Below are 25,661 nucleotides of genomic sequence, written 5' to 3' on the forward strand. Positions count from 1 at the left end.
TACGCTGGAAGGTGTAAGATTCCAAGCGTGCTTTTCATTATTATTTCTGATCAATATAGAATTATCTTACAATACCCTTAAACTGCCATTTTCACTCGTAGGAGCAAGAGAAAAGATATGGTATGATGTCCCTTGTTTCTTCAGGGTCATTTAAATCAAGCCCCGCATCTATAAAAAGGGAGAGGATGGAGGTTGGGCTGTAAGATCCGCCCGATATGCCCAAAAATGACAGTGAACTCAGTGTAGGCTAACGGCCTACAGACGACAACATGTCTGATCACCGGACGACAAAAGAGCATTTGACACAAGCAGCATAGAGTAAAAGGCTTGAAACAAGAGGAACAAAGATCCCGATACAAAATAACCGAACAAACAACTTCACGGAAGTTAGCAAACGCACAAAATAAAACCAAAGAAATACTCTCGAAAAAAGATTCAGCTGATTACGGGTGGAGCGCGAAAAAAAACGCAGCTCCCCCTCCCTCACCTTGGAGCAATATTGTTTTCATACCACAAAATGCGTTTGAACTCGAAAAGCACAGAAAAAGCCACGGGCTTTGAGTGGGACTGATGTTAAGTGTTCGGTTACTAACGTTGCGATGACGTTGCCATGGAAAACGGCAGCGAAGCTTCACATTTGTTGTGTGTTGCGAGGTGAGAAAGGCCACTGGGTCGTATGACTGAGGAGTCCTGGAGTTACTTCAGTGTCACCGATTGTGCCGTTGAACAGCATCAGCTTCACGATCCAGCCCTGCCTGGTTAACCGGCGAGCCGAACGATTACATTTCCAAAGAGAATTTTTGATTCAGATGTAAACCATTTTTATCCCAAGAAAATTTACCCGATGCTTTAAGACTATTTTTGAGTCTTTCTGGTGTTACATTGAAGTCCATGCGACTCCTTATACTTTAACTGCTGCAGTCACGTGGTCAATGTTGGTGATGGAGTGTGTGCGGTGTGTATTCAGCAAGTTTAAATGCTTTGAAATGTGCTATATGTATCTATACCATATATTTATATGAATATAAGACAAGGTTCTTATGAAACCAAATCAGCTATATCTGCTGCTCGTAAAAACAACGACATTTCAAGAACGATCCTGATTTTTTTTTTTTTTTCGGTGATGCAGCATGAGTCCAAGAAGGAAAAATGAAGATAAATTGTAAACAAAGAGTACAAATATCCAGATTTTTTGTGGGATCGGACACCCACTCGGGAACAAACGATCATTGACCAATTCAGCATTAGACTGTGTCCTTGTTTTCTGAGACCTCATGACACAAGCAGGGGGCGAGTCCACTTTTACAGCATCATATGACCCCCTCAAGACACAGAGGCTTTCTTTGAGTATTAGCATGATTGAGACCTCTGTTTCCGGCAGTATGTTTTCTTCGAGAGCTGGATTCCTTCTCTATTTCTACTTTTTCAATCTTTTGTTTTGTTGTATCAGAAAGTTATATATACTATATCTATTCATTTATATGAACGACGCCTCTGTTGCATGAGCTTAATAGAGAAGCGTATGCTAAACAGAGTAGCAGAGTTGCAGAGTAAGAAAGGCAGAAAGGGAGTCTCAAAAACTTTCGAGGTACGATAAATAACACTGCGGTTTTCATTGGACGTGATCTACGAGGGGCATCAGCAGAGAGGAATCCTGCCTTGGAGGAATCGTCACTTTTTCAAGGCACAAGCTGTTAAAGAAATCCACTCGACGGGGCGTATATTATGCGTCTAGGTGTAACATAAAGTAATGATTTTCTGCAGCTGATGAGAGGAGATGTTCCCGACTTTGTAAACCCTCTCCGCTTTTTAGAGAAATTAAAATTAAGTCAGGTTAAGATGGTATATGGCATGACTCAGGAAAAACTCTTTTTGCATGTCGAACATAAGTACGCTGTGTTAAACCACAGCACACTAGATAAGCCGTGTAATAGTTTGTAACTGTTTGGCGGTGATGCTTTCAGGCTGTCCTGGCCATGGAGGGGAAATTCAATCATTATTATTTCAGTCCAGGGAAACTTGTCACTGACTGTAAGCAGCAAAATGAGTCATTTCCCTTGTGAAGCAACATATGTTCGGTGAGAACCACTGACTCAATAGCAGGAAGTTGTTTACCGTGCCTCACCCAATGCCGGAACCCTCACCCTAGTCAGTTACATTTATTCAGGCATACAATTGTCCGTCCTTGAACCAGGCGGTGGACAAGAAGCCCGGCTTTGGTACTGAGCAGACAGGAAGAGTCGGGGCTTCCTGTTTCTTTAGGTTCCGTTGAGCAGCATCTCCGTCCCTGGCGTTTCGGAGCAACGCCGGGGAGAGGCGTCCCCAACAACGCGGGGAGGTCCGGCCCCGAGCACCCCTTTGCCCACTCCCAGACCGCCTGACACCAGCCGCCCAGGAGACAGGGACTTTCTGGAAAACAGGAAAGCGGGAGCGGGAGAAAGCTAGAACCACTTCATCAACTTGATCCCTGTCGGAATATCGTCGCCTTCTTAAAATAATCGCCGAAGTCAAGTTTTTCGATAAACAAAAAAAAAACTAAAACTAATCCATATGTTGAGTAAGGGGTTGATTTAGCGAAAAAAGTCATTTTTGTCTAAATGACCACTTTAAGAAGATGATGATATGAAAATCAAATAACAGATAACATACAATAAGATTACCAGAAAAACACGAGTCTTACTTACTCGACCATTTTTTATCCCCAATTCAATTTAAATGTTAAAATCGGAAGAATTTGGTCAAATGTTCTGTTACAGATTCGGCGCTACGCTTCTGGTACAACACCTGAAAGCCAGCTTCTTCAGGAGGTGGGTGTCCATCTTCTCGGCCAGAGGACCGTCTGATTTGCGACACTCGATGGGGGAGGAGCGGGCCGGCGGGAGGAGGTGTGTGGCGTCCTGAGAATGTGGAGTGGCCAAGTCTAAAGACTCCTGTGAGATAAAGAAGAAAAATCATTATTTACATTAGAATTATCTCACACAGTGCATTTCATATTAACTTCCATTTTAAATCTCTCAATTATCACACACCTGAGACTTGTTCTTCTGGGCGTCCGAGTCCTCCAAGTCCAGAGCGCAGAGCTCCAGCTCGATGTCTCGGCCCGGGTCCGGCTCGCTGTCGACCCGCTCGCCGTCCTGGCCGTAGGCGACCGGGTGGTTTTGCAAATCAGACGCGATGTTGTCTGCACCGCTCAGAGACGTCCGGTGGCCGTGCAGCTGTGAGGCACAGACATGTTCACTATATCCACACACACCAAAAAAAGACACAGAGACACAGAATTACTAGATGTGCAAAAAATACCATAATCGATGACAGAGGAGTAAAACCATGTAACCGATATGTCATGACTGCTCTTTAAATTAAAACGCAGCCTGCAGTTCTGTTTTAAGTCAGTACACAGAAAGCGGACGACCGTGGCACATCCTGACGAGTGAAAGGGAGAATCGGAGCGAATGTGTGGAGGGCGATCAGGAATTCATTTCGCCGAGCGCCGTTGTCGAGGTCGGCGGTTTTTAAAATCCCTCGAACCTTGCGCCACCACAGAAGGTTAAGAACGGAAGCTGGCAGACGAGAACGTCTCCTACCTTTCCAGGAAACTGGAGTGACTGGAAGAGTCTGATCCTCTGGAGCTCCACCTGTAGTCACTGCGATCCAAGTGCGAGTTGTAATCTTCAAAAAAAAAAACACATCTGTATTTAAACCCACGGTGCAGTTTTAATCAGTGTTGTTGTTTATGTCGGTGGCAGAGAAGCTGTGAAGACGTTCATGTTGAGTTCTTATTTATCCTGACGCCAGCCTTCATCCACCCTCACCTTTAAAGTTGACGGGTGTGGTGCTGGCACCGCCCTGGCAGGCGGTGGCTTGAACGGGGTCGGTGGTGTGGTACCCCGTGCGCGACGCCCTGGATATGGCGCCCCACTTGGAAATGATGGGTTCCTCGCTGAAGGGAACGATGGGGTCGTCATCTTTCAGCCGCCGGTAGTGATCCAGTGAATGCAACCATCGCTTTTCCGCACCACCGCTACCGCCGATTTTGGTATCCAACTCCTGCGAGGGCAAAATCCTATGAGTGTGAGATTGTAAGAGAGAAATACCCACGCGACGGATCTTACCCCGTGATCTGCGCAGGAGTGAGGAGCGGTGTGCGAGAGCATCTCCGGCTCGAAGGGGCTGAGGCAGGGTCCGATGGTGCCGCACGACCACGGCGAGTAATGAGCTAAACTCTCCTCGCCTCTGTACCTGCAGCCCATACACTGGCCTCCACCGCTCTCCACGTGCTGGAAAACAGACAGATATTTAAAGATGGCAGTGCTTTATTACAGCTTATCGTCACCTTCTTCAAATAATTGCCTTTTTTTTTTTTTTTTGACAATTAAGCTTATGCAAAAATGCATGTTCTGCATATGGCTCATTTTTTTGTTTTTTCTGAAAAAGTGGAAAAAATAAGGCAATTGTTTTAAGAAGGCGAGGACATTACATAGCCCACTGTCTATCCGCTTGCTTTGGCCTTTTTTCGTTTTAGAGAGAGTGTGGGGGTATAACCAAACCAATGACAATGCGCCGTGCAATGACAAGTGTGTTATGGCCTGTGTTTGGCTGCTTTGGTGGCCACGGCAGACCAGAGAGGCTTTATTTAGAAAAAAAAACACAGAATCTGTGTCAAAGATGGCGTATAAAACAGGGACGGGAGGGGTGAGACAGGACGTAGCCATGGCAACAGAAAAGTATATCAAGTGGAGAAAAAAAAAGCGAAGCCTTTTGTTTGTATTTTCCAGTCAGAATGATGGAAGTACAGCTTTCCTGTTCCTCCTTCTATGAGGCTTTTTTTAAATTCGCCTCAGCCCTTTCATCATCTAGGCATACAGTGTATTCCATTTAAAAGATGAGTTATCCCAGGCTTCTTTTAATACAGACGAAGTTTTAACCACACTCTGACATAAATTTCAGATGAAAATAAAGTTTGTATTTCCATTTTAAGGCTCAGATAATGAGACCAGTAGGAGACTTTAGCTTTCACATTAAAGGGTTCTTGCTTGTTTAATAGTTTTTCTCTTACTAAAAGTTCTAAGTATAAAATACACACTGTTATCACGGTTATCTTTTCACCAGGTGTACGTTTGAGTCAACCTGATCAATAGATAAAGAGACACCAGCCTCCTCTGGTGTCAAAAATAGATAAATGCCAGTGTATTTACGAATGCTCATGTTTTTTATGTGGCTGCTGGACATTTTTCTGTAAAATATATTTACATATACACATCAGACATCCTGTTAAACAAAGAGTTACTCAGCCCAAAGCCTGAGTCACTGCTTGTTAAATTCTCTCCTCCTGCTTTTACTCTCTGTCTGTCTCTCTCTCTCTTTCTCTCTAACACACACACACACACACACACACACACACTCCCACGCCCACATACACAGGCCACAATTGTGCTATGATATCTTCGCCCACAGTTGCTAAGCAACTATCTCCTACTTAAATAACATTAGACACAGCCTAAGCGCAAGCTTTTTGGAATAAGAATTAAATGCTTTAAATGTATTTTCAAAACACACAATGCACGTGGAACGGGATCGTTCTGACTACGTGCGACAGCAGTGATTGTTTACAGGACGTCAAATATTCTGATTGGTGCGTGCACATACACGCGCACGCACAAACACACACACACACACACACACACGCTCCTGTTTGGGCGGTTGTGTGCACAAGCAGTGAGATGTCTGGTATTTGCTTTCTACCTCGCTTCCAAAGTCGATGGTGAAGATGGAGGAGGCTTGGGAGGGCCTGCTGGCGCTGTGATGATGGTGATGATGATGAGCCCACTGCTCCTGCTTCCTACTGAACAGATCCTCGTAGCCCAGAGGAACACGGCTGTAGTCCTGACAAGACAGCGTTGGAACATCTCAATCTATGTTCTGTTGGCAATATGGATTACTTTAAATATAAGTGCTGTTTGTATGATGTTATATCACAATAGCATTGGCTAGAAGGAAACTACGAGTTGATTAATTGTTTGGATTCCTAAAAAAAAGAAATATATTCACAGGTATGACTAACATCTAAAAGCTGGAACTTAATTCAATTTGGCCAAGCATGGATCGGTGAGGTGTAGCATGGGGCTCACGTGAAATGCGGGAGATGATTATTGACCACGTCGTCAATCATAACTAACTCATAATTGGCTTCTCTCAGACGGAAGAGAAGTCTAGAGAACGTGGTGTCCAAACCCCTGTCATGATAATCGCACCCACGTGATTTATTTTATACGCTGGGACGGAGAATGGCAGCGATTGGAACTGAAGGGATTAGCATCGTGTTTATTTCGAGTGCGGCCAAAATCAGGGTATAAAATGCAGGAGGTCTCATCACATTGCTTCGTCTTCTAAATGAGAGCCTGTCATGAGGCTGTATGCTATTTTTTGGGAATGACAGTTGCCTGGCAATAGGAGGATGGATTTGCCATACAGGGTTTTTTTATTCCTTTGCACTTGGGGGGGCAATGTGATCTTGATGTAAAAAAAAAAAAAAAGGAATCAGTGAGAATTATGCTATATTAAATTTACAATTTTTACAATTGACTGTGAACAAAATTACTTTAGGGTCTAATTAATGTTATACTATTACGGTGGAGCCAAAGGGTCTCAGAGTTTAAATCTGATGGAAGAATTAAATGGAATCTGTCACAGCGCAAGAGAAATTTGTTATCATTTCTGAATACGGCTGAAAACATTATATAAAGTTGTTTTCCCGGAAATAAAAATGCAGCGAATGAGCTTCACTTCAATGAAAATCCAAATGCATCCACTCTGATTCCTGGCATTACAAGGTAATAACCATTTCTGTGATCTGTGACAAAAAATACAACACAGCATCACAATAACATTAGAAAATATTTGTGAATTTTTCAAGTAGGGTTTTTTTTTTTTTTTTTAATTCAAAAAGCAGTGCCTGATCGTAGAAATGTGGAGAATAACACGTGGCACAACATAGCACTGCTGATAAACCATAAAAGCCGTTCTGGGCGTCATGTTAGTGCCGTGAGAGGATGTGAGAGAGGAGGAAGTGAGTGGGGGGAGGCAGAAACATATTTATGTGAGAAGTGGGAGGACTACAGAGGAGGCTGAAGCGACGTGCTACAGCTTTGTGGCTGGCAAGGAAGGTAGAGGTGAGTTGGTACGTGGGTGTGAAAAAGAAACTGAAGGAAGGGAAGCGGTGGTAAATGATGTAAAGTGTTCTGTTTGGCATGAGAAGAACTCACGTCAATTAGTGCAAATGGGTTTATGTGTTTACTCAGGAGGCATTCATTGTTGCACGGATCAATGCGTTAATTGTTGCACGGATTATAGCTTGCATCATTCTTTTTTTTAAATGTCTCGTTTTGGCTCATTAAATTGGATTATTTTCTCAGAATGCAAAAAATAAATATTGTACACATTCATACATACATACACACACACACACACACACACACAAAAGACAAAATAATAGAACACAGAAATTCATCCATCCATCTGTAATCTACAGGGCTTATCCTCCATTCAGGGTCACGGGGGGGAGGGGGGGAGACCCCAGCTGTCATCGGGCAGGAGGCGGGGGTCACCCTGGATTTGGTCGCCAGCCGATCGCAACCATTCGCTCTCTTCTTCACAGATCATCTGGACATACAAACTTTCACTCCCTCATTTACACATCACATAGAGACTCCCACTTTCACACGTTCAGTGTGTCCTTTGAGTCTAATGCATATTTTAGACTGTTGAAGGAAACCGGTGACCTCGGAGGAAACCCGCACAGGCACAGGAAGAGCATGCAAACTCCACGCAGAAAAGCCACCAATCGGAATCGAACCGGGGATCTTTATAATCTGAGCCAGAGGCCCTAACCACCGCACCACCCTGTTGATATTCAGCCTTAAAAAGCTGTACCAGCAGGAGAAATATACTCATATTCAAGAGATCTGGACTGAGAGGAAAGCCAGATGATAATGGCAAAGTGGGGAAAAGATAAAAACTAACACATACTTTTAAGCATTGCTCTGGTCTGGACAGGAGCCTGTGAAGGTAAACTAAATGAGAAGGACTGACTTTTCCCAGCACATAATCCACAAGGAAATTAAAATGTCACTCTGTGGACATCGATGTTATTTCAGCCGTTCTGTTTTGAAAAGCAGACGATATGGATGAAGGCGTAATCCCAGATCTGTGCTACGCCATGCCCGCTCCATCTCATATCCCTTTCTGTGAGCCGATCCTCATACCTGCTGCATTTCAGCAGGTCCCATCGGCACACCGGGGACGGCTTGCGGTATTCACTTTTCTTCGGGAAACTATGATCTGGCCAATATTTACTCCTGGGAGAAAGGCTCAGTTCACCAAACAAAGCCCAGGTTTATCGCCATGAGGCAATAACCGATGCAAGCTAAAAGCAAGGCGTGTAATTCCCTCACAGCTCACAGTGCTGTACGAACAGGTACCCATTAATGTGGAAATTATATGACAACATAGAAATAAAATGTCCATAAAACAACTGGGGAAAGCTGTATCCTGATAGCAGCCTGTAGCGAAGGAACTTAGTGTCAAGAGCTTTATTTTTATTCATTCGTTCATTCATTCTCTATCCTGCGGTCCCGGTTGCGGGGGGCAGCTGTCATTGGACGGGTTTACCCCCGGACAGGTCGCCAATCGATCACACGGCCACATGTAGAGACATACAACCATTCACCCTCTCATTGGCATGTGATGGAGACGTACCACTATTCACTCTCTCATTCATGTGCATTTAGAGACCACCATCTTGGTCATTTAGAGTCTCCAACAAACCAGCATACGTTTGGCCCGTGGTAGGAGACCGGAGAACCCGGAGGAAACCCACGAAGACACAGGTGGAACATGCAAACTGTACATGGAAAGGCCCACTGTTGGAACTGAACCACAGAACTTCTGGCTATGAGGCAACAACTGCGCCACCGCTTTGTTTTTATTTATCTAAAATTACCACTGGGGATTTTACTTTCATAAAGTCAATATATGACCACAGTGTAGAAGTTGAAGGCATGATAAATCGACATTGTACAAGTTGCGTTGTCTGAAAAAAAGCTTTTTTCCTTTTGTTCATTTGTTAATTTGTGAATGTGTTTCGGGTTGCGTTCTGATAAAAAACACCAAAAAAGCCAATCCGAGCCTCAGCTCTGGTTGCCTCAGAAGAGGGGTGCGCTGGGTAATTTGACAGCCCGGTTACCAGGAGAAATACACCGACATGTCAGGGGATCTAAGACTCTCCCTCTTTTTTTTTTTTTTTTGTTTTGAAGAGTGAGCGGTAAACAAAATGAAAAGGAGAGGACAAAACCACAGAGTGTTTTCTCCCGCGTGTCCCCCCTCCACACTTCATACCAATTAAAACCCGGAATGAAGCAGAGAGAAAAAAAAATAGCAGAAATACACAGGGGAAACTACATTAAACCCCGCTTATCCACACATGCACACACATAAACACATACAAATATGGAAAGTCTATTTTACCTTTGATGGTCACAGGCTCGCAATTATATCCATGGATTACATTTTTATGACATACAAACAGCATCAAATGAAAAACACTAAACCTCCACCTCCGACCACATCTCCATCTCCACCTGCTGACTGATCCATCCTTGTTCATCACCAATATTGCGTTTGTGCGGCAGAGTCGAAGGGTCGGCGTATGCTAGACCCCCTCACCTACCCTGTGCAGCCCGGCTCGGTGCTCAACTCCAGAGCAGTAGTTGCTGTCTAGCGAGTTGAATCTCTCCCTGAGTGGGGGCTGGTAAACGGAGGAATGAAGCACCTCTGGGGGCAGCGAGTTACTCCTCGCGTCCTCCCTGTGGTACAGCTAGAATGATAATAATACGCATAATCAACGGCAGGAAAGATTTCTCCAAAAATCCAGCACCGGGAGGTTCTACGAAAAGCTCACCTGAGGCCTCCACACTCTCCTGCTGTCATAAAGGGGCGCGTAAACCCCGTGGGCCGGGGCCAGCGGTCCATACTGAGGCTGTCCCGAGTGGGGGTGGAAGGGATGGGGTCCCAGCCGATCTCTAGGCGGGTGAGGCGGGTATCCCGAGGAAGAGGAAGATGGCGGCTGCGGCATTTGAGGGTCATTGGAATAGGAGGCCGAAGGAGGGCCGATGGAAGGCGGCAGCGTCGATTCTTGGACGTTGGAAGATCTGAGGAACCGTGCCATGCAGGGTTTGTGATGGGGGTGTAGAGAGGATGGGTAATAGGAACCTGCTGCGGAGGAAGAGGAGGAGGAGAGAGAGAGAAAATGACATGGTAAACATTGCAATAAAAAAAGATGGCTGATGCTGTTGCAAAAAAAAAAAAAAAAAAGCACTCACAGGTCGGTGGGTAATGGCCACTGTCGTACAAGGAGCGGGGCTCCTGATAGTAAAGGTCCGACGCCTGAGATGGATGCGGGGCTCGCAGCATTAACTGAGCATGTTTGGAAGTGGGACTGCCGCCGCTGGGCCGTCCAAGCGGGGTCAAAGTGGAAGCTGTGGAAGAGTGACTGACGGGAGTCCTTGGCGGGGAGCCGGGCTTCCTGCAGGACACGAGAACAGACTCGGTAGGAAGCTCATCTGAAACGATAGCGCTGCAAGCACGGTAACTCCGGTATATTTTCAGACCTTGACGTAACCTTCTATGTCAGGGGTGGGCAAACTTTTGGGCTCAGGGGGCACATTGGTCGGGTCACCACGAGATAAGATACATTAAAAAAAAAAAACAAAACGCATTTGTTAACAATGTTTATCGGACTCGGCTGACATTTGCTGGTTTTCAAAACCTTCAAATGTCCTAAGAGCTGTGATGTTTGCTTGCATTTCATGCACGGACCACTTTTTCCCTTGTAGCTTCACATCCAGCTCATTCATGTGTGTCAGTATGTCCACGGTAAAGGCTAAATCACAAAGCTAATCTGTCTCAATCAACTCAGGAAAATTATCAAGTAGCTCCAAAAATGAAATAATCTCCTGTTTGAGCTCCCACATTCATTGATCCAATCATTCAGTCATTCACATCAAGTATGAATTCTCTACCAATCTTTGGCGGGCCGGATTAAAAAGACCAACGGGCCGGATGTGGCCCGCAGGCCGTAGTTTGCCCAACCCTGTTCTATGTAAATGTACGTACGCGTTGATTTCTGCGGGTCTTGATGTGTTCGACATAAATGATCTTACTGTTCTGGTGGCCCTGACATGGTTCTATTTGCGGCAGAGAGCCCGTTGGGTAGACTGGATCCATTTGGCACTGTTCTTTTCATTTCATCCATCACATCCAGGCCTCTGGAGATCAGCTGCTGGTGAGTCAGACCAGGAACCCCCTCCACCCGAGCCGCCGCGTTGTCTCCTGTAGCTTTGGTTGCCTGCCCAGCCCCCGCAGACCCGTCCGCATGAACGCTTCCTTCCACAGTGAAGGTTTTTCCCATAACTAAAGGAAATGCGCGGCTAACACTGCTGCTCTTCTTGTTCCTTAGTCTGAATCTGTGAAAACAATGTAGAACAGAGGAGGGAAAACACAAAGGATAAGCTCTGTATTCATGTGTTTTTAGAATGATACAGTATGTCTGTATCCATGCACATGGTGGTGGATAGTTAATACATCTTTCGTGTGGGGAATTTAAAATACCCCACAGTTTAACAGCAAACATTTATCAATTCTGGTTTTATTTTTTTACAAAAAGATCTAGAATACTGCAAAAATGTGAGCTCTCACTCACTTCTCCAGCTCGTCCTGCGTATGCGCAAACGTGCAGTTGGTTCCTCGTGGGCAGCCCCCCTGCTGACGAAGATCCCGGCACATGCTGGTTTTGTACTTTGTGTTAGCCTGAGGCTGCAAAAATGCACACAGACACAGTGTCCATTAACAATCTGTTTCCTTCTGCTGCGTACAGTCTATATATTGTTAAAATATAAGAATCACTTTGCATTTAGTGAGTGTAAATGCAATACAACATGAAAGTTAATGTTTTACACTGATTTTTTATGACCTAAAGACCTTATTCACCGTGTCTTTTCTGCATTTGCAGATTATATCCTAGCTCGTGACACTTAATATTAAACTAATATCAAACACAGACGGCAGTAAAGCACTCATTTCCAAGGCAACATAGTATTACTGCACTAAACACTAGACTGTTAGTGGCGTTACTGAGGCTGACCTTTTAAAATGGTCACCCCTGGTCATGGTTACCCGAGACAGGCCAACTGAAGGTCAGCTGGAGTTGGCCGGATTATAGTCTAACCTCCCGAAAAGAAGCGCCTCTGTCAGACTTACTCAGTTGTGACATCCAGCACTTTGTGAGAATACGTCACGGTAAAAGAGCCCACCGAGAGGGACTGTAACGGAAGAAGAGCTCTCGCTCTGAGTGGTTTGAGTTGAAGCATTTCAAGTTTGCAGCGACAATATGATCTTCCATTTCGGAAATGCTTTCACGCGTAAACTCCAGGGAACGAGGGGGAAAGCAGCAGGATGTTATTCACATAGATGCAAAAAATGTCTCCATTCATACCCTACACCTCATATATATGTATATATATATATATATACTGCTCAAAAAAATAAAGGGAACACTTGAACAACACAATGTAACTCCAAGTCAATCACAACTTCTGTGAAATCATAGGAAGCAACAGGAAGCAACACAGATTCATTTTGACTTGTTTTAAGGACATTACATCAAAGTTGGATCAGCCTGGAGTTTGTTTTTACACTTTAATTTTGAGTGTGATTCCTAATCCAGACCTCCATGGGTTGATACAGTTGATTTCCATTGATCATTTTTGTGTGATTTTGTTGTCAGCACATTCAACTGTGTAAAGAGCAAAGTATTTCATAAGAATATTTCATTCATTTAGATCTAGTATGTGTTTTTTAAGTGTTCCCTTTATTTTTTTGAGCAGTGTATATATATATATGAAAATTATTGATCCTCTCAGCTTGTTTCATTTCATGCATTGTACAACCGAACCTGTGGGCTGTCGTGGCTCTTTTTGCTGAAGTTTTGTATGAATTCCACAAGTCCGTGAACCACCAGCTTCACGGCCAGCATCACACCTTCCAGTTCCTCCCATGAGGGAGCCAGGTCATCTGCAAACAGATCACACGGAGAAAAAAAAGGCTTTGCGACGACGCGAAAAGGAAGCGAGCAAAATGTCAACGAAAGAAATCCAGGCGAACGCCTCTAATAACTCCAGGAGAATAGTTTGGGGGGTTGTGGTATGCAAACCTCCACCAATTAAGTTGTTGTGAACCAGCTTGTCTTGTCATAATCCTTCAGAAAAACGCATGTTTGGAGAGCATGAATATCTGCAGATATATTTTGAGTTTGCTCAAATTGGACGTATCACACCGATGGATCCCTGCTGTTTTCGTTACTAAGGCTACATACTGACATCAGTGGTCTAATATTTTCACCGAGGGAATGGTAAATGGTGATGTTGAGTAGCGTGTGTGTTATCCTGATATCCCCCTGTTAAACTGACTTCCCAGAGAAGTCCCGTTGAGACTCACGGATGTCGCCCTGTGAAATCAAGTCGCGTACCTGGGTTGTGGTCGATGTTGGCAAGAAGCTCCAGCTGAGGTCTAAGGCTCGTCAGGTTAGCGGGATCTCCTGTCCGCTGCAGAACGATTGTCAGCTCCTGGACGCTCTTCGCAAAAGACTCTGGCGACTGCAGCTGCAGCGGAAAAAAATAGGACTTTAAACGTAAACAAATGCAGATGCACGTGTGGAAGGAGGGGGTGACATTCGTCTTGAGCATTTAGTACAGTGGCACCTTGTCGATGATCGACTGCATATGTGATTTGTGGAGCAGGTCTCCGTACAGAAGAGAGGACCACTGCTCGGGCGAAATCCGCAAGCCGGCTTCCATGGCAATGTGGACGATTTGGGCGTCGTGTTCTCTCCTCAGAGCCTCATACAAACGAAACTCCTCTTTCAGCTGCATCAACGAGGAGTCTTCATCACGCTTGGTCACCTGGGAGGACAGCGGGGCAGAGGATGGGAAATAAGACGGGGAAATTGTGAGATAGAGGAGGAGGAAGAGGAATGAAAAGATGTGTTTATAGGATGCGGATCTCTATGGTCTCTGGACGCACGGCTAAGTGCGTGCAGTCCCGGGAGGCCGTTAAAGCAGAAAAAGGCCCGAACATTCGTCCAAGGTAAAAGGCAAATTTTTCTTCACCATTGCCACCAAGTGCTTGCCCCGAATGTTAGGTTTCTGTAAATCATTTTAAATCTGGCGCCACATAAATAAAATCTGACTTGCATTGCCGATGTATGTGGGCGTCGTCAGACCGACACTCAACTCGCAGTCAATTCAAATAAAGGGATTCTTCCACTTCCCAGATTCTCTCCGATGAGTAATCATAAGACACCAACACACACCCACACACCACCGCTGGGGTCAGAGACAAATCCCAAATCCAAACAGATTGAAACCTCTTGAACTCTTGAGGTTAGTTCTACGATCCAGTTGTAAAAAGCTTTCAGAAGCTTTGACCTTTCCCTATTGCTCCATATCCATCATGCAAGATGCACAAATATAGAAAGATAGATGACATTTCTGCCCTGCTGGCGACGTCTGTCATCAGATAACAGACAAATAAATGCACATCGATGGACACACACACACACACATTCATCCACTGGAACATATCTTCTTAATTCTCGTGAAGCTTTTACGCCACATCCATTGTGAAACAAAAATTCACATTTGAAAAGGGAGATTTTCCAAGGTTCCCCGTGACTAATTCAGATAAAGAGTGGCTTTGTCCATCTTGGTTTGGTAGTTTAGCTCACGGCACGTTGAGAGGTAGTTATGAAAGTGCCAGAGGAAAATAAGACACAAAGAAGAAGTGGAGAGATGTGCATTTGCAGGCAAGGTTGTCCATTGATATCTATTTTTTTAGCTCCCAGGATAAGTTCATAAACATTCACAATACTTATCCAGGGGAATACAATTGTATACCTTGCATACTTTAAGTTAGACGTGTGTCTTCTCTACCTTGAAGCAGGAGGCCCGGTAGAGGAGCTGCACCACATGGCCTATGCTGGTTTTGGACGCCTGTGGGAACCGAGCCTCCAGTTTCTGGACCACGAACAGGACGAGCACCTTCCTGGATAAAGCGGAGCCGTCCTCCAAGGCCAGGAGAACTAGCTTCAGCGCATCTTCCTGCATCGCTGATGAGGACGGACAGATGGGAGACATTCGGCATCGTCGGATGTACGCAGATATGGCTCCGACGGGAGGGGATTGGTATTTAAACAACTTAGTTGATATGTAATAAAACCCCTTTGAATCAGGTGTCCTCAGACTTTCAACAAACTCATTTTGATATCATGATGGGGACAGTGAAGTTCCCAGTCAGAATCTGCCCTATGAGTGATCATCACTGGACACCAGGGTTCATGAAGTTGTTTACATTTAAAGATTCATTATACAAAAACGAAGATCTGACACAATAAATAACCTGATACTCAGAGGTCACTTTTAATATCAATATGTAATTACACAAATCTGACAAAAAAAAAAAAAGCAGTGATTATTTTTAAATGATTGGTGTTATGGTCACAGAAATATTGGTTATGGGGTCTAATTTTATATTATGCATATAATCCCTTTGAGGTATCACAAAATGGCAAATTGATACAGTGAAAGAGAGCGGGAGCAAAGCAATGCTGGGTCTCTATGTATCCAGTAAACTTTACTGGAGGAAGTAAACAATGCCTTTACTGAGTAAAAGCATTGTTACCTCCTCCTCTCCAGTGTGTATGTTGTTTAAGCGCAAAAACATGACAATGTTAGTGGTTTTTCTTGGGATTTCCTTGCTGATTTAGCAACCTTTAGCTTATTTTTAAAGATGTATAAAGTCATACTCACCAGGCCCCAGGAACTGGCAGCCCCGCGCTCGTACCGCAGCCCAGAGGTTGGCAGAAAGCTGCTGGGGGTTCTGGTGCTGCAGGAGAAGCTCGGTAACGGTCCTCTCTCCCAGCGACCGTCCCGCCCGTACCGCCCGCACGCGGCCCTCCTCTTCCACCAGCTGGCAGTTGACCAGGGTCACCAGCTTCCTCTGCATGGGCCGGCTGAGCAGGCTGGGACTCAGGTTCACCACGCCTGGAGGAACGGGAATATTAACCGATTTTTCCCGCGCGGAGCTGCACAGTGTCTCGAGAGCCGGCAAAGCGACATGATATAAAACCTAAAAGCACATCAGGTATTAACTTAAAAACACCAAATCCTGTCTTTTCTCGATTCAGATATGAATATAATGAAAAGATTTGGAAAAAAAAAAATCCCCCGGTTAAGGAGATCTCACTGATTTCAGTTAGCTTGATCTTTCCTGTGGGAGCACCATAAAAGCACAGAAGCTTCTCAGAGGTGTGAGAATTATGTACGCCAAGTCACACAGGCGGGCGATTTCCAGCCCCCGCACATTTGTTGCGAAAAGCGTCTTCTTTTTTGTTGATAAATGTCCGCAGATGTAAAACTAATTTGCCATCAAAAATGTCCAAAAGTCCACCCACACACACACACACACACACACGTACCTTTCGCCCCACTGATGGGTTTAAGGTAGAGAGCCAGCTCCTCCACACACACCCTGCAGGCCTCATAGCTCTCAATCTCTGCCTCAGTGCTTAAACTCACCGGCTGCACATCCGGGAGCTGAGAGAACACAAGAGAGAGTTTGTTTAGTTACTGAAACTAGCGGGTTACCACAGGGGCGAACGCGCTCTGCATGACTCACCTCGGCTCCGACCAGCTGCAGCAGGGCGCAGTTTACCGGCAGCTGGTCGATGTCCGTGCCGATCGGCGTCTGATCAAAGGGGCAGGCTTTGCGGTGCAGTTTATGCAGACAGGTCTTACACACCGTGTGGGAGCAGCCGAGGCTGATGGGATGGTGGCCGCTGCTGTCGAACTCGTTGTAGCAGATGGGACAGGACAGGAACTCTGTCCACTGGGCTGCCTGGACTGGCATTGTGGCGCCGCGCCGGCGGGGGAGGCGACCCCGAGTTCAGAGGCGACGCATGTTGACGGGCCCCGACGAAAGACCCCGATGGCCAGTGTTGACGTAGACTGGGATGGAAAATACATGTCATGGTAGGTAAAATAACATGTATAGATGCTCCAAAGATAGCACAACCCAAAATACACATTTAAGCCTCAGCGGCATGGAATACGTATCACAGTACTCTAGGGTGCTTTCCTTAATTCCATGGAAATTTACAGGATTTTAGCATGAAATTTCCAAAAATTTGGGAGGGAAATTACGGAAAAATAAACCGAAGTTGACTTATGCCTTACATGAAACTGTCAGTCACGAGGAACTCATGAGTAAATCGGAAGAGTCGTACTGGAGTCTTAACGAAGTCACAGCACGCTCCCGTCATCTCAAGAGCGTGCTGCTCCTGAGATGTGCAAGCTGGTAGTATTAAGTCTTATCAAACATGTTTTATATTATCGCAAGTCTTTCATCAGCGTTACGTCAACGTAAAGACTGAATCACCAACCAACAGATTAGCTCCAAGAAAACCGGAAAAAGAAAACCTAGTAGACCAACAATCACGAGAGCGGTACTGGAGCCACAGATCGTATTTCTTTGCAATGTGGATGAACATAAACGTCCAAGGATGTCCTGATCAGTATAGAGCTTCCTGAAAGAGGAACGGATGGTGGAGCTGTGAGCAGATCAGCCCGGTATGTATCATGTCAACTTCGACGTATCACGACCGAGTGGAGAAAGAAAAACAATAGACTGAAATATCAGAGGCTCTGCAAATACCCGGCGAAAACATTGGATGGTGGAAAAAATGCTGAAAGAATGCAGCTGTAGTTTTACACGAATCTTTTCAAAATCTTTGCAAAGTCTTAAGATGTGAGGCTCACAGTCTTTGTAAAATCTAGGGTAGCTACTTATAAGAGTGGAAGTAGGAGCACACAGGTAGACTACATCTAATATAGACAATGAAATCTTAAGGAGATCGCTGACTGTAAAGTAGTTGTAGGTGAGAGAATAGGCAGACAGCATAGGGTGGTGGTTTGCAGGATGAATCTGGTGACAAGGAAGATCAAGAAGACTAAGGCAGAGCAGAGGACAAAGTGGTGGAAGCTAAAAAGGGAGGAGTGTTGTATGGATTTCAGGGAGGAGTTGAGAAAAGTTCTGGGTGATCAAGGAGAGCTTCCAGATAACTGGACAACTGCAGCTAATGTGATGAGGGAGACAGGTGGGAGAGTACTTGTATCGTCTGGAAGGAAAGCAGATAAGGAGACTTGGTGGTGGAATGAGGAAGTGCAGGAGTATATACAGAGAGAAAGTGGTTAGCAAAGAAGTGGGACGCTGAGGGGACTGAAGAGAACAGACAGGAGTACAGGGAGATACAACATAAGGTAAAGAAAAAGGTAGCAAAGCCAAGACAAAGGGTGTACGATGACTCGTATGCTCAGTTAGACAGTAAGGAGAGAGAGAAAGATTTATACAGGTTGGCAAAACAGAGAGATAGAGGATCAGTAGAGGATGTACAGCAGGTCCGGGTGATTAAGGATAGAGAGGGAAATGTATTGACAGATGCTAGAAGAGGGATGGGAAGATCGAAAGAGTACATTGAAGAGCTGAGAAATGTGGAAAATGAAAGGGAGGCAAAGGATGGCGGTGTAACAATTGTACATCTCAAAGTATCAGAGATAAAGTAAATTAATAGTGAAGCGAGGAAGGCAATGAAGAGGATGAAGAGTGGAAAGACAGCTAGCCCTGATGATACATGTGGAGGTGTGGAAGTGTCTAGGAGAGGCAGCAATAGAGTGTCTGGCTAGATTATTCAACAGGATCTTAGAGAGTGAGAAGATGCCTGGGTAATAAAGAAGTGTCCATTTTTAAAAATAAGGGGGATGTGCAGAATTGAGGCTACTATAAAGGGATACAGTTGATGAGCCATACAATAGGGTTATGTAAAAGAGTACTACAGATGCAGTATTTGCTTTGAGAATGCAGAGAAGTACAGAGAAGGTCAGAAGGAGCTTCATTGCTCTTTTGTAGACCTAGAAAAAGCATGACAGGGTGCCAAGAGAGGAACTCTGGTATTGTATGAGAAAATCTGGAGTGAAAGAGATGTATGTTACAGTGGTGTAGGATATGTATGCTAGCAGTGAGACAGTGGTACGGTGTTCTGTAGGAGTCACAGAGAAGTTTAAGGTGGAGGTGGGACTCCATCGGGGATCAGCTCTGAGCGAGCCCCTTCTTGTGTACAGTCCTGATGGACAGGCTGAGAGATGAGGTTAGACAGGAATCTCCATGGACCATGATGTTTGCAAATGTCATTGTGATCTGTGGTAAGAGCAGGGAACAGGTTAAGGAATATCTTGAGAGGTGGAGGTATGCGCTGGAATGGAGCAGATCGAAGGTTAGTCGCAGCAAGAGAATATATGTGTGGGAATGAGAGGAACCCAGATAGAACAGTGGGGCTACAGGGAGTGGAGATCAAGAAGTTGTAGGATTTCAAGAGCTTTGGGTCAACAGTCCAGAGCAATGGAGAGTGGGGAAAAGAGGTGAAGAGACGGGTTCAAGCAGGTCGGAATGGGTGGAGAAAAGTGTCAGGGGTACGATGTGATAGAAGACGATCAGCAAGAATGAAAGGAAAGGTATACAAGACAGTGGTGAGACCAGCCATGGAACTAGTGACAATGACAAAAAGACAGGAAGCAGAGCTAGAGGTCGCAAAGATGAAGATGCTGAGGTTCTCTTTGGGAGTGACCAGGATGGATAGGATCAGGAATGAGTCCATCAGAGGGACAGCACATGTTAGATGTTTTGAAGAGAAGGTCAGAGAAGCCAGACTGAGATGGTTCGGTCATGTACAGATGAGGGAGAGTGAATATACTGGTAGACGGATGCTGGAATTGGAGCTGCCAGGCAGGAGGTCTCAAGGAAGACCAAGATTTCTGGACATAGTGAGAGAGGATATGAAGGTAGTTGGTGTGAGAGAGGAGGATACAGAGAATAGGGTTAGATGGAGAAAGTCGACTCGCTGTGGTGACCCCTGAAGGGAAAAGCCAAAAGGAGAAGAAGAAGACGGTTGCGTTTTCATATGAAATAGCTTCCAAGTTTCTAAGCCTGAAATTGAAAATATGCTTCCGTACTATTCTCTTAAATCATCAGAAATGTTCAGGCGCATTTTAGATGCTCTCTGTTTGGAAGCCGGGCCTCACAGTTTGTTCTTTAAACGCCAAAGCCTGAAGCATCTGTCTGAACAGCTCACTTTGAAAAAAAAAAGGAATCCCCTCGCTGCCTTACTTCATCCCACTCCTTTCCTAAAAGCCTGCTAATTATATACTGGATATAAATTCTGAATTTACTGCTTTCTCTTGGCACAAGGTAACATTTCACCTCATGCATGGTCTACCCCTGGAGCAGGAGGCTAGTGGCCACCTGTTGCCTTGGCGTAGCCACCCACCTGTCCCTGCTTCTCAACACAGTAACAGCTGCTGCACTGCACAGAGCCATAAAAGAGCTCAAAAATAATCTCGGGGTTTAGACAGTAAGAGGGGGGAAAAAGACACACACACACACACACACACACACACACACACACACACACACACACACACACTGATTAGAGAGGACAATGAATCTCAGTTTAACCGACTCTACCAGTTGTGAGTGTGACATAACGGCATGTGTTCATCCAAATATGGACAGATTGTGCACAAAAGAGCAGTGCCTCTTTTCATATCAAGGCTGGTTTACCTATATTAATGTCTTGAGTCACAAGGGGAAAAGAAAAAAAAACAGAAAAGAAAACATACAAAAAACAATTTCACTTTCATTTTGAATTTTCAATTCGCCACCTATTCCTGCAGCATTTAGGGATAATTATAGCAACATTTTGAATGATCGCAAAAATTAGATTAAATGAAATATAGGTCGATTCCGGTAGTTTTACGCACCTTCCAAAGCGCACGATGCGCCTCGGCTTCCGCAGTCCCACGGACTTGTGCCACGGACTGCGCGGCATATCGGTGTCCGCCCCCAACAACCACACACACACACACACCGCCGAGGAGCGTGGACGAGAACAACGACCGTGGACGCCGTTTCGGTCACGACGAGTGGGTCAGCTCGATACGGTAGTTGGAAAGGTGGGGAGGGATGGAACCCGCGCTCGGATTAGGGTGTGTGTGTGTGTGTGTGTGTGTGTGTGTGTTTGTGTGTGTGTGTTTGTGTGTTGGAGGGGTCACGTTGGCACCTGTTCCTGCTCTGAGCCTCTTTTTCAAACTTCCTGGAGGAAGCTGTGTGTGTGTGTGTGTGTGTGTGTGTGTGTGTGTGTGTTTCTTGCACAAAGAACTTTGGCAGGAGACTACTGGGCATGCATGCAGCACGGTGGGGCGACATGGACAAAAGCACACACACATTAGGTGTCTCAGACAGAACTTCCATGGTGTTGAGACACCCAGAACTTCATTCATGTCGTCAGCTGCAGAGGGTTTTAACAGAAGAGCAGCTTGTTCATTTTCATTTCATTTATGTATTTATTATGTCCTTCTTTAAAAAAAAAAAACTTGTTTTTTGTGAGCAAATCACAATACAGGCGACTTATGAGTTGAAATATGACATGATGTCTTCTCAAGACAAATTGTGTCTTACCAGCCAGCAGTTGGCAATACCAACGGTTCTGTCTTAACCACCCACCCCCCAACACACACACACACACACACACACACACACACACACACACACACACACATTGCTAGAGTGGGTGTCTGGTTTCCTCTTTTGATTGTTTTTGAAAACTCCTCAAGCACACTGAGAAGAATCACCATGAAATATGAACAAACCCTGTGGATTATATCCACAGAAAGGACAAAGTCATCCAGAAACTACCTGAAAACCGATAAACAGACCCCATCAGACTGACGTGCTCCACCTGGAGCTGTCTTTTCGGCATGACGCAAGGTTTTCCAAATCTTGCCACCTTCAATTCCCGTGCCTAGGACTTACATGTTTCCAAACCGGCGTTTCACGTTTCAATGTTCGAGTCATTTTCAGTGTTTCAGGGGAAAACTTAGCATCTTTATGATAGTAATAATGCGCAAGTAACCGTACGACTACTGTGTCATTAAGCCGCTAATTGAGTGGCGAAACATGATGAATTAATTCAAACATTCAACTTGATTAACAAGAAGTTAGTTGCCAGCCAATAATAAGTGCAACCACTTGGGAGTTGTTTGATTCCATGAGTTTGGCAGGCAGGAGTGATGGATGACTGTGGTTTGGCCGATATGACCGTCCCTGATCTAACGTGTGTGTGTGTGTGTGTGTGTGTGTGTGTGTGTCGCTCTCTCAGTGTGTCCTCGCAGGCAGTCATTTGCGATTATGGCGGGCTGTGACATTTTAAGTGTCACTTTGCAGCTCAAGCACAAGTATTTCTGTCGGCCCGGTTGGGTGACTTGGCCTAGTTGTACCTGTAATGTAACACGGTAACTACAGGAGGAGGTGTTAGTGTGCATGTAAGTCAGATGATTATTACCATCACTGCTACTTTTAAACTAACAAGATTATTTTTAACTTTAGTTTTTCCCAAAATAGTGCTTGGAAAGTGTTTTTAGAAAGCATCAATTGGCTTTGAGTCTAACAGAGCCGGAAAATCATTTAAAAATAATGCTTTTAAAGTGATTATTCTTTATCTTGATGATAAACAAAAAAATAATGCAAAGAAGTGGATTTACCAAGTTTCGATAACCCGTATAACTCACGATAACAAAAAATGGTTATGGTGCACCTTTGCATGGTGAGACAAGAACTGAATCTAAGTAATCACCCATCACTTGCCTGCCACAGTTGTGCACGCAAACACACACACATGCAAACACGTGATCACAGACAAAACACACCACCTCGAACTTCATCCTTGAAGCGAGTAATACAAGAATGACTCCCTGCACCTTCTCACTGTCACCGTGACCCTGGAATTCCAACATTCTGTGTATGTGTGTGTGTGTGTGTGTGTGTGAGAGAGTGCATGTGTGTGTGTGTTGACAAAAAAAAAAAGGAACAAGAAACTTATAGTCAAAAAGTCTTTTTGTCGTAATTCTCAATCAACCGTACTTTTTCTATCAACATCTTCTGTTTCTCTAAACCGGCTTCATAGCAATGAAAAAGAAATAAATATTACGACTTATTTGATTTTGATTTTAATTTCGCACCAGGTTCTCCTTATATATACCGTAGGGGAACAATGCAGTGGGTAAAACACAGTGAATAAACACGACGCTGACAAAAGCTTCAAACTTCATTCCTACAAAACGTAAACAAGTCAGACTAAGTTTGTTAAATCAGCTAAGTGGCACTGCGACCCCCGCGAGGAGTCGGGCTGCAAGCATGACGAATCCTCCGAAAGGCTCCGCAGCAAGACGCCGGCGAAAATCACAACAAAACCCACTCGGAAAAACAAAAAACACGCTGGTGTGAAATCGTTGGAGGCCATTTTGGAAGTCGTTTTCTTAAATAAAAAAAAAAAAAAAACTGATCAAGGTCCAAGAGCGACGAGTTAAGACTTGAAACCCGTCGCCCGTTCTCCAGATACTACGGCTGCTCCGACCCTGACTGCTCGCTAGTTTGAGAGCGTGGGTACTCTTTGGATTATTTATTCATTATGCCTGTCATCGCAGTGCTGTGAGTGGGGGGGGGGGGGAGCGGGGGAGGGGCGCAGCTTCACAGCTCACAAGCCGCTACACAGATAACAACACGGGGCCCCGCGCTAATTCACTGACCGGAGCGAAGCAAGGGGTGTTATGCAATCTTATTCAGCCAACGTGTTGCTTAAGACTGGGATTAAAAATTGTTTGGAGTTTTGTGTTTCTTCCTGCAGGAGCAGGTCAAATATTAACCTCAAAAGCGGACGCACACGGAGACGCGCCGGGAGGGGAGATTGACTGGAGCCCGACGCTACGTGAAACGCAAAGCCTCCCCCGCGTGAGCTGCCCTTTCGGCCCGGACTAGGTAGAAGCAGTCGAGGTCTTGTATTTTGAAAACAAAATTTAAAAAACACTGTCAAATTCACATTGAATGCTTATGATCGGGGTCGGCGAGGCGGCTCGTGCTTCGGCCTCGCGGCAAGAAGGTCGCTGGTTCGATTCCCGATGGGGGTCTTTCTGTCTGGGTTTCCCCCCACGGTCCAAAAATATGCATCAGGTTATCTGGAGACCCTAAAATGAGCAAGCGAACGGTTGCAAGGCTCTACATGACGTGTAAATGAGCGACGGAACATCTTTATATGACATATGACCGAGAGAGTGAATGGTTGCACATCTCTATTCGTGGTCCTGTGATCGCCCGACGGACGGTCCGCGGGGAACGCCGCCTCGGGCCCGATGACAGCCGGGATAGACTCTAGCACCCTGAGCGCAGGATAAGCCGTAAAAAGAATTAAAAAAAAACAATTGAAATGCTTGTAAACACACTGAGCCACAGCTCCACCTCTATGAAAACTATACAATGTCAGCAAGGCCATCAGGTCAGACCTAAGAATCCACGGATTACCCCCCCACTCCCACTCCCACGCCAACCCCGAAACCAAGGCACCAGTTGCGGGCGCCACTGGGAGTCCGGTACTTTCTATTCATCTCCCGCAGGCGGGCGCTGTACGCGTGCACGTTTGCAAGAAGGAGAGCAAGTAAACAGCTCCTATTTATAGAGCGAATGTCAAAAAGGCTTCAGTCGGAGAAGCAGGTGTGTGTCTGTCTGTGTGTGTGTGTGTGTGTGTGTGAGTGCGCGTTCGCGTAAAAGGGTATGGGTGGAGAAAAAGTAGCGCGCACTTGAGGTGTAGGTCACTTACCTTCACGCACGGCGCCGCGGCGCGAGGTTCTACATGTTGGGGTCACGCACGGGAGCGCGTCCACCGCGGTGGCGGGAGAAGGTCCTCCTCGGCTGGGCACCACCTGCGGCGCTCCGTCCGATCATGGCGCGGGGGCAGCGGGGGGCATCTCGGGGCAAACGCAATATAAAAATACCCCGGGGGCGACGAGGGGGGTTTACTTTTCATCGCATGATGGACTCGTCCGCGCAGGTACACAGACACACACACACGCACACACACACACCCTCTCCGGTCGTATCGCTCCGCCGTGTGATGGAGCCTCAACTCACTACCGGGCTGCGCAGGCGGAGCGCCGCCGCACGGTTACGCATCTTGCGCGGTTTTTTAACCCCGTTTCCCCCTCCTCCTCCGCCGGGGGTGTGGTGCACAAAAAAAAAAAAGGAAAATAAATAAAAAGAAAAAATAAAAGCCGTTTTATCGGTTTAACAATCCGAGTGATGGAAGGATGAAAATCAGATGAAGAAATGAGGAGGGGAGGGGGGGCAAGCCAGAGCAAGTCGCTCTCCGAGGCGTGGGCTGTCTGCCTTTTAAAGGAACAGACCGTGGACAAACACACACGCACACGCACACTAAGAGCGCGCCTGTCGGTAAACTTCACCGTTCCCGCCTGCCTGATCGGTGCGTGGCGTTTGCAGAAGTGAAAAAAAAGGGAAAGCGCGGCTCAACCGCTCATTTTCTTTGCCAGCCATTTTTCACACATTTATAAACATGTCATTTGGGATATTCAACTTTACTTAATGCGTGGATGTTCCAC

At 45.6% G+C, this 25,661-nt stretch overlaps 1 protein-coding gene across 3 annotated transcripts; it reads right to left on the reverse strand.

The window, feature by feature from the left end:
* Positions 1-1,982: 1,982 nt before the first annotated feature.
* On the reverse strand, positions 1,983-25,372 carry rc3h2 (ring finger and CCCH-type domains 2). Of its 3 annotated transcripts, none has more exons than XM_086152441.1 (20): positions 24,866-25,372; positions 16,786-17,114; positions 16,586-16,703; positions 15,918-16,151; positions 15,042-15,217; positions 13,812-14,012; positions 13,580-13,712; positions 13,007-13,125; positions 11,756-11,868; positions 11,217-11,519; positions 10,377-10,579; positions 9,956-10,266; positions 9,725-9,871; positions 5,743-5,883; positions 4,113-4,277; positions 3,813-4,047; positions 3,585-3,669; positions 3,030-3,237; positions 2,785-2,930; positions 1,983-2,409 (listed from the first exon to the last, which is right to left on the reverse strand). In XM_086152441.1, the coding sequence occupies exons 2-20, from the start codon at positions 17,014-17,016 to the stop codon at positions 2,259-2,261; spliced, it is 3,420 nt and encodes a 1,139-aa protein (XP_086008567.1). In that variant the 5' UTR covers positions 17,017-17,114; positions 24,866-25,372; the 3' UTR covers positions 1,983-2,258. The 3 variants fall into 3 exon arrangements, with proteins under 3 accessions (XP_086008567.1, XP_086008564.1, XP_086008566.1); XM_086152438.1 differs by having other exon boundaries at positions 9,956-10,269; XM_086152440.1 differs by lacking the exon at positions 24,866-25,372 and adding an exon at positions 20,979-21,123 and having other exon boundaries at positions 9,956-10,269.
* Positions 25,373-25,661: the final 289 nt, after the last annotated feature.

The sequence above is a fragment of the Fistularia commersonii genome, chromosome 9 (genome assembly GCF_037954325.1).
Source record: "Fistularia commersonii isolate RoL2024-O1a breed Wild chromosome 9, RoL_Fcom_v1.0, whole genome shotgun sequence".
Classification (NCBI taxonomy): domain Eukaryota; kingdom Metazoa; phylum Chordata; class Actinopteri; order Syngnathiformes; family Fistulariidae; genus Fistularia; species Fistularia commersonii.